The 8879-nt window shown below is 49.4% G+C and overlaps 1 protein-coding gene and 1 long non-coding RNA gene across 3 annotated transcripts in view; one reads left to right on the top strand and one right to left on the bottom strand.

Annotated features, from left to right (window-relative positions):
• Positions 1-3487, bottom strand: part of LOC126983749 (uncharacterized) — a 49427-nt gene extending 45940 nt beyond the window's left edge. For both annotated transcript variants that reach the window (XR_007736220.1, XR_007736221.1), the window contains exon 1: positions 3363-3487. This is a non-coding gene — a long non-coding RNA (uncharacterized LOC126983749). The remainder of the gene's footprint in view (positions 1-3362) is intronic.
• Positions 3488-4658: 1171 nt separating this feature from the next.
• LOC126983744 (tubulin alpha-3 chain-like) lies at positions 4659-7160 on the top strand. The gene is made up of 3 exons (XM_050836819.1): positions 4659-4824; positions 5416-5638; positions 5887-7160. Exons 1-3 carry the CDS (start codon positions 4822-4824, stop codon positions 7011-7013), a joined length of 1353 nt encoding a protein of 450 aa, XP_050692776.1. The 5' UTR covers positions 4659-4821; the 3' UTR covers positions 7014-7160.
• Positions 7161-8879: the final 1719 nt, after the last annotated feature.

Here is an 8879-nt window from a genome sequence, read left to right as displayed (position 1 = left end):
TATTCAGAGCCGCGTATTGACCGTTTTTTGACGCCTAACTATTGCCAAGAAACATAAGGAATCAACTATTTTAACGATAAATATAAATGAATCTAGTTATCGGGGCCCCGTACACAGTTTTGGGTCAGAAGTTGCCAAATTGTCGCACTCAAGAGCCTAACTATTCCCAAGAAACATCAGGAATTAACTATTTTGACGATAACTATAAAAGAATCTTGTTATTGGGGCAAGGGACAGTTTTTGGGTCGGAAGTTGGTATATATATAAGAGAATGAGTACGACAATCTGGCAGCAGGAGGGTCATGACAGCATTGCCAATCAGCCCAAAGTAGCGACGCAGCGCCCTGAAAGTAGCGGTATATGCTCTTCTTTATCTTCTCGCTCTTCTTATTATTATTATCATTATTTGTCTTCTTTTTCTTTTCCTTTTCTTCCTCTTCCTCCACCTTTTTCTTGTGTTTTGCTTTTTTATCTTCATTTTCTTATTTATTTTCTTTTCTTTTTCTTTTTCTTTTTCTCTCTTCATCTTATCATTATCTTGTATATAGTTATCGTACTAATTACTTATCTTATTTTATTGCCTTTGTATTCGAAAATCTTAACATTCTATAATAAAATGGTCCACGGTTTTATTTTTTTCCTTACTAATAACCTTTAAAATTTCCTTACTGTCCTTGTGTGTGTGTGTGTGCGTGTGTGTGTGTGTGTGTGTGTGTGTGTGTGTGCGTGTGTGTGTGTGTGTATTAAGGTTTATTACGACACTGTGATTTCTATCTAATTAGAGAGAGAGAGAGAGAGAGAGAGAGAGAGAGAGAGAGAGAGAATAATAGATAACCTGAATAAATAAATAAATAAATAAATAAATAGAATGTAGGAAAATAAGAAAAATATACGTAAAAAATAAATAAATAAATAATGAAATAAAGATAAATGAATAAAACTGATTAACGACAACAACAACAACAACAGCAGATCAAGAAGAAGAAAAAGCAGAAGAAGAAGAAGAAGAAGAAAAAGAAGAAAAAGAAGAAGAAAAAGAAGAAGAAAAAGAAAAAGAAAACAGAAAAAGAAGAAGAAAAAGAAAAAGAAAAAGAACAAGAAGAAGAAAACATTAACAAGAGAACAAGAACAGAGGAAAAAGAACAAGAACAACAAGAACAAGATGAATGCTGAACAGGTGTGGGGTCGAGGGCAAGCAGGTAACGCGCCCTCCCTAATATGGCAATACCGGGCAGGTGAGAGGAAGGGGGGGGAAGGGGAGGGAGGGAAGGGAGAGAGAGAGAGAGAGGGAGGGGGGGAGGGAAGGGCAGGAAGGTGACACACACACACACACACACACACACACACACACACACACATACTTTCACGTTCTTTTCTTCATATATGTCGTGTGTGTGTGTGTGTGTGTGTGTGTGTGTGTGTGTGCGTGTGTGTGTGTGTGTGAGTCAGCTTGTTGGGCACTCCACCCTTTGATAACTTCCCCCGCCCCCCCTTCCTCCTCCTCCTCCTCCTCCTCCTCCTCCTCCTCCTCTTGTAGCTCCTTATTTTCCTTTCCTTTTCTCTCTTTTTTTTTTTTTACTTTCTTCTCCTCCTACATCTCCTTTTTTCTCCTTCTCCTCCTCCTCCTCTTCCTCCTCCTCCTTCTCCTTCTCCTTCTTGCTATACACCCAAACTCTTCCTCATATGGTACACACACACACACACACACACACACACACACACACACACACACACACACACCTCATTATCACGCTAAGTAGTTTTTCACGCAGGTAATTAATCGCTGGAGGCCATTGTCACCCGTTCTCAATCACCTGCTTAATTAACGTCTCACCTGCTGTCTGTTCACCTGTCTACCTGTACCCTTTCCCTGTCTACCTGTTCAATGTTCTACCTGTCTCCTTTCTCCTGTCTAGTTCTACCCTGTCAACCTTGCCTTACCTGTCTACTAATCTACCTCTCTACTTATATTTCTCTACCTGTCACTTTTCTAACCTTTGCCTGCCTGTTATTTTCCTTCTTTCTTTCCCTCCTTCTCCTCCTCCTTCTCTTCTTCCTATTCCTTGTCTTCTTTCTTCTCCTCTTTCTAATCTCTTCTTCCTCCTCCTCCTCCTACTCTTTCTCCTCTTCCTCTTCCTCTTTCTGTTTCTTCTCCTCTTTTTTTCCCTTGATATTGCTAGACACTCGAATTCTTCCTAATATGGTTTCTTTTTAGTCATCACCACCATCATCACCATCACCACCATCATCATCACCACCACCACCACTGTACCTGTCCAATTACCCATCTACTTATTTACCTCCCTCTCTCCCTCCCTCCCTACCCATCAACCTACTACCTGTTTTCTCTCTGCTTTCTCTCTCTCTCTCTCTCTCTCTCTCTCTCTCTCTCTCTCTCTCTCTCTCTCTCTCTCTCTCTCTCTCTCCACGACTCCCACTTCTCTCTTTTTTATTGCTGACACCCACGGGACAGCGTAAAATCTCTCTCTCTCTCTCTCTCTCTCTCTCTCTCTCTCTCTCTCTCTCTCTCTCTGGTGACGTCACACGGGCACGCCCTCTCCTCCTCCTCCTCCTCCTCTTCCTTAGTGCCCACTATAGGTAACCAGCGCTCTCTTCCTCCTCCTCCCTAACCTCTGCACTCACGCCCACACACACACACACACACACACACACACACACACACACGCACACAAATTCTCTCTCTCTCTCTCTCTCTCTCTCTCTCTCTCTCTCTCTCTCTCTCTCTCTCTCTCTCTCTCTCTCTCTCTCTCTCTCTCTCTCTCTCTCTCTCTAATTAAATCGAATTCTCAGTGTTGCAATAAACTTTTTTTTAACGATCATTTTAATCTCTCTCTCTCTCTCTCTCTCTCTCTCTCTCTCTCTCTCTCTCTCTCTCTCTCTCTCTCTCTCTCTCTCTCTCTCTCTCTCTCTCTAATTGGATGGAAAGTTCATTGTCGTAATAATCTTTACACACACACACACACACACACACACACACACACACACACACACAAAGCATAAACCAGAAAAAAATAAGGATGTAAAAACAACCAGAGAGACACAATCAGCCTCAACAAGGACTGCATGGCGTGAACCGTACTAGAGGCAGGTCCAACGCCCACCACAGGACTGTCTGGATTGCCGCAGGACCGGCCAAGTAAAGGGCGAAGTAAAGTCCAGAGCCCCCTCACTCTCTCTACGCCCACTCCTCAGACGCTTTCGGCTATTACGACACCTTTTCCCGAGGCCACAAGGGAGATGCGTCGGGTTCTGATGAGTGTTTTAAATGTCCATGGTCCAGAAGCCTGGTCAAACTATCGCTAGGTTCACAACACTACCCATGGACACACTAACACAACAACCTCTACCAAAGCCTTGTCAAACTATCACTAGGCTCACAACACTACCCATGGAAACACTAACACAACAACCTCTACCAAAGCCTTGTCAAACTATCACTAGGCTCACAACACTACCCATGGAAACACTGACACAACAACCTCTACCAAAGATTTATCGAATGTGGGTGATGGAATGTAGAGAAAGGAGAAGGGGGAATATGTGAGAAGGAGGAAAGAGAAAGGAAGAGAGAGGGAGAGAAAGAGAGGAGGAGAGAGAGGTAGAGAAAGGGAGAGGAGAGGAGGATGTAGAGAAGGAAGAAGGAGGAGGAGGAGATGAGAGCATGAGGGAGAGATTACTAAGAAGATGAGGAAGGGAGAGAAAACAGGAGGAGATGAGGAAGAAGGGAGAATATATTATGAAGGGAGAGAATCAGAACATGAGGGGATTATGATTATGAGGAAGGGAGAGAAGGAGATGGAGGAAGAATGAGGAAGAGAAGGGAGAGGAAGGGAGAGGGAGGGAGAGAGGGGTGAGTGGGGGGGGCATGGGCGGACCCCTCTTACAATCATGACCCCGCCCTTACCCTCCCTCCTCCCCTCCTTTCCCCTCCCTCTCCCCTCTCTCCCTCCCCTTCCTCCCCTTCATCACCTCCTTCACTCTGCTCTCCTTTCTCAACTCCTCCACTACTCCTTCATCCTCCTCCTCCTCTTCTTCTTCTTCTTCCTCCTCCACACTTTCCTCTCCTCCAAGTTCAATCCCTTCTATTTTTTCTTCCTTCCTCCCACCTTCTATCTTCCTCCTCCCTTCTTCCTCACCTCCTCCTTCATCTCTCTTCTTTTCCTTATTCTCCTCCTTTCTATACTTGTCCTTCCTCCTCCTCCTCTTCCTCTTCCTCTTCCTTCTTCTCTTTGCTTCCCCTCTTCTTTTTCCTCCTTTTCCTTATCCCTTTATACCTCCTCTCCTCCTCCTCTTCCTCTTCTTCCTCATTCCCCTTCCCTTCCCTTCTCCTTATCTTCTTCCTCCTTTTTCTCTCCTATCTTCTCTCTTTCTCTCCTTCATCTCTCTTCTCATTCTCATTCTCCTCTCTTCTACTCTTTCTCTCTCTCTCTGCTTCCTTTCACTTTCATCCCCTCTTTCCTTCCCCTCATCATCTTCCTCCTCCTTCTCCTCATCCCCTTTCCTACCCCCTCACTCCCCTCCTTCCCCCTTTCCCCTCATCCTACGCGCACATTTACATATAAGTCCCTAAAGACTCCTAATTCTCGTCAGCCAATCAGCGGCCGAGTTGGGGATGACGTCATGCGGAGTATATAAGGCGGGGCACCGGGCATTGGAGCTCACTTCCCGCCCTGCGCTAACGCCGGATTGTTAGACGCGACTGGAGCTGGTGTGTGTGCGTGTGTGCGTTAGTGTGCCGGTGAGACCTCGTCCCTCGCTTCCTCCTTGTTTGGTCTTCGTGACAACCAAGTACCCGACAAAATGGTGAGTTTGGTTGTTTGGTTTGGTTTGGTTTGGTTTGATTCTCAGGTAAATGTTTGGTTGTTTGCATACCTGGTTTGTGTTAGTTTTTTTTTTTAATTGAGTTTTATGTAATGTTATTTTATGTTGTCGTTTTATGAGACTACTGCAATGTTCTGTCAATTTCCCCTCAACTCTCAACTCTCCCTCCACTGTCAAACTCTTCCTCAATTGTTCCTCTACTACTCTCTGAACTCTCCATCAACTCTCTCAACCTCAACTACTCTCCTTCAACATTCCCTCAACTCTCTTCCTCAATTGTCCCTCTCCTACTCTCTGAACTCTCCATCAACTCTCTCAACCTCAACTACTCTCCTTCAACTTCCCCTCAACTCTCCCCCCACTCCTCAATTGTTCCTCTACTACTCTCTGAACTCTCCATCAACTCTCTCAACCTCGACTACTTTCCTTCAACACTCCCTCAACTCTCACTTTCCCTCACCTCCTCTCAACTTTCCCTCAACTCTCCCTTCCCTCTCTCTCAACTGGCCATCAACTACTCTCCTTCAACTCTCCCTCAACTCCCCATCCTAACTCCCCGTCCTCCTCCCGCAGCGTGAGTGCATCTCAATCCACGTGGGCCAGGCCGGCTGCCAGATGGGCAACGCCTGCTGGGAGCTGTACTGCCTCGAGCACGGCATCGCGCCCGACGGCTCCATGCCCTCCGACAAGGCCCTCGGCGCCGCTGATGACTCCTTCAACACCTTCTTCAACGAGACCGGCGCCGGCAAGCACGTTCCCAGGGCCGTCTTCGTCGACCTCGAGCCCTCCGTCGTCGGTGAGTGTGTGTAGAGGGAGGGGAGGGGGGACTGCTGCGAGTGGCGAGGGAGGACACAGGGGGGTGCAGCGCCGGGCAGGGTGTGGGGTAGGTCAGGAGACGGGAGCATCTGGCAGGGCATGATAGGAAAATAACCAAGTCAGGGCATGATATGATACACGTCAGGGCATGATATAACACGTCAGGACATGTCAGGCACAGGGGGACACCGCGCCCCAACCCTTTATGATCACCCAGTCATTCTGCAGATGAGGTCCGCACCGGCACCTACCGGCAGCTGTTCCACCCCGAGCAGCTCATCAGCGGCAAGGAGGACGCCGCCAACAACTACGCACGCGGACACTACACCATCGGAAAGGAGATCGTCGACCTGGTTCTTGATCGCGTCCGCAAGCTGGCCGACAACTGCACCGGCCTGCAGGGCTTCCTCGTCTTCCACTCGTTCGGCGGCGGCACCGGCTCCGGCTTCACCTCGCTGCTGATGGAGCGCCTCTCCGTCGACTACGGCAAGAAGAGCAAGCTGGAGTTCGCCATCTACCCCGCGCCGCAGGTCGCCACCGCTGTGGTGGAGCCCTACAACTCCATCCTCACCACGCACACCACCCTCGAGCACTCCGACTGCGCCTTCATGGTCGACAACGAGGCCATCTACGACATCTGCCGCCGCAACCTGGACATCGAGCGACCCTCCTACGCCAACCTCAACCGACTCATCGGCCAGATCGTCTCCTCCATCACCGCCTCGCTCCGCTTCGACGGCGCCCTCAACGTCGACCTCACCGAGTTCCAGACCAACTTGGTGCCCTACCCACGCATCCACTTCCCGCTGGTGACCTACGCGCCCGTCATCTCCGCCGAGAAGGCCTACCACGAGCAGCTGACGGTGGGCGAGATCACCAACGCCTGCTTCGAGCCCGCCAACCAGATGGTCAAGTGCGACCCGCGCCACGGCAAGTACATGGCCTGCTGCCTGCTCTACCGCGGCGACGTGGTGCCCAAGGACGTCAACGCCGCCATCGCCTCCATCAAGACCAAGCGCTCCATCCAGTTCGTCGACTGGTGTCCCACCGGCTTCAAGGTCGGCATCAACTACCAGCCGCCCACCGTCGTGCCCAACGGCGACCTGGCCAAGGTGTCGCGCGCCGTCTGCATGCTGTCCAACACCACCGCCATCGCCGAGGCCTGGGCCCGGCTCGACCACAAGTTCGACCTCATGTACGCCAAGCGCGCCTTCGTGCACTGGTACGTGGGTGAGGGCATGGAGGAGGGCGAGTTCTCCGAGGCACGCGAGGACCTGGCCGCCCTCGAGAAGGACTACGAGGAGGTCGGCCTCGACACCGTCGCCGACGACGAGGAGCAGGGCGAGGACTACTAGGAAGGTCTCCCCCCCCCACCTGGCTGGGCGGCCCCGCCCCTGCCAATGGTCAAAAGCTTTACCTATCTTTAATTGGAGTATTCCCAACCACTGATTAGGCGCCGAGCACACGATCCGAACCTAAAGACGAATAAACTATTTTTTGTCTCCTCTTCTTTTGTTTTGGTCCTGATGTGAGAGATGGATAGACAGACAGACAGACAGACACTCAGACAGGCTTAATACCAAGAGAGGTTCGGGGTGAGGTGGAGGGGAACGCAGAAACAAACAAGCAGCCCCTCCACACGGCACAGCAGCAGACACCCCTCAGCATGACACACAGCAGCAGGCACCCCTCAGCATGACACACAGCCACCCACCCTCCAGATGGCTGCGTGCGGCGCGGCGGGAATAATAACGACCTGAAGAGATGCTGATACCCTATTCTCTCTCTCTCTCTCTCTCTCTCTCTCTCTCTCTCTCTCTCTCTCTCTCTCTCTCTCTGAAACTCATAACCGTCCAGTGTGCCAAGGGTCTGAGTGTAAAAATCGCATCAAACCTCAAAGTCTCTCGGCACTGCACTGACGCGGCAAGCAAAGCGAAGAAAATGCTGGGCTTTAATAAGAGAAACTTCTCATATAAGAATAAAGAAGTAATGCCTCCACTGTACAATGGTTTAGTCAAGCCTCATGTAGAATATGTAGTTCAGTTCTGGTCTCCCCACCACGCAAAGGACATTACTAAATTAGGTGTGCAACGCAGGGCAACACAGATGATCTCTTCCATGCGCAACAACCCCTACGACGAAAGGCTCTCAATACTCTCTTCCCATAAGCTGTCCTCTCTTGAAACATCTCCTCCGAGCAAAACTGATTGAATGTTTTTTTTTTGTGTTTTTTTTTTTTACATCATGGCCTAGCGCCGGTAGGCTTTCTTTTAGGGGCCTGGTGGTCGGTCCGAGTCCGTCATGGCGCAGGGAAGTGTTTATAATGGCGCCATCTATTCTTGGTTCATGCTGCCCCCCCCGGAGCTCATTCTCGATTTCACTTGAACAGGTCATCTAAAGTCCGGGTTGATGGGAGGTCTTCAGGACAGCATGTGAGTAGTCTTAGGCCACTCGGCGGTGACTGAAAAATCCCAGGTGGTAGCGGCGGATTCGAACCCTCCTCATTCAGGACGCGGCGGAACGCGGGACCGGCACCCTAACCACTCAGCCACCTGGTTTGACGAATGTGGACAAATCTAAATTGTTTTTGATAGATGACACGTTCCGAAAGAGAAATAATGGCACAAACCTTCAGTGTAAACAAATAAATTCAGACTGCACCAAATTTTTCTTCACGGTGGCGGTGGCTGAGTGGTAGCGTGCTGGGCCCACATTCACCGCGTGATGGACGACGCGGGCTCGAATCCCACGCTACCACCTGGGATTTTTGAGTCACCGCCGAGTGGCCTAAGACTACCCTCATGCTGTCCTGAAGACCACCCATCAACCCGGACTCTAGAGGAAACCGTCCAAGTGAATCAAGAACGAGTTCCGGGGGGCAGCATGAGCCAAGAGAAGATGGCTCCACTATAAACACTTGCCTGCGCCATGACGGGCTGGGGCCGAATACCATCCAGACCCCTCATGAGAGCCTACCGGCGCTATAGGCGTACACGTAAAAAAAAAAAAAAAAAAAAAAAAAAAACGTTGTAGTGCGAGAATGGAATAAACTCCCTCCTTCAGTGGTCCAGTGCAATGCGATAATTAATTTACAAAACATCTCGACCGCCACTTCTTTCAACTTGATAGTCACTCAAAGTAGAAATGCAACCTCTTAGTGACATTAAATTTAATATGATTTAATTTAGGTTTAAGGACAGACCACCACGCCTGTACTATAG

This window comes from Eriocheir sinensis, chromosome 54 (assembly GCF_024679095.1).
Source record: "Eriocheir sinensis breed Jianghai 21 chromosome 54, ASM2467909v1, whole genome shotgun sequence".
Classification (NCBI taxonomy): Eukaryota; Metazoa; Arthropoda; class Malacostraca; order Decapoda; family Varunidae; genus Eriocheir; species Eriocheir sinensis.
The sequence above is the reverse complement of the archived record's forward strand: the minus strand, read 5'-3'. Positions and strand labels throughout refer to the sequence as shown.

Excerpts from the sequence above, each read along its gene's own strand:
- LOC126983744 (XM_050836819.1), top strand. Across the intron at positions 5,639-5,886 it reads CCTCGAGCCCTCCGTCGTCG|ATGAGGTCCGCACCGGCACC; the intron begins GTGAGTGTGTGT and ends GTCATTCTGCAG.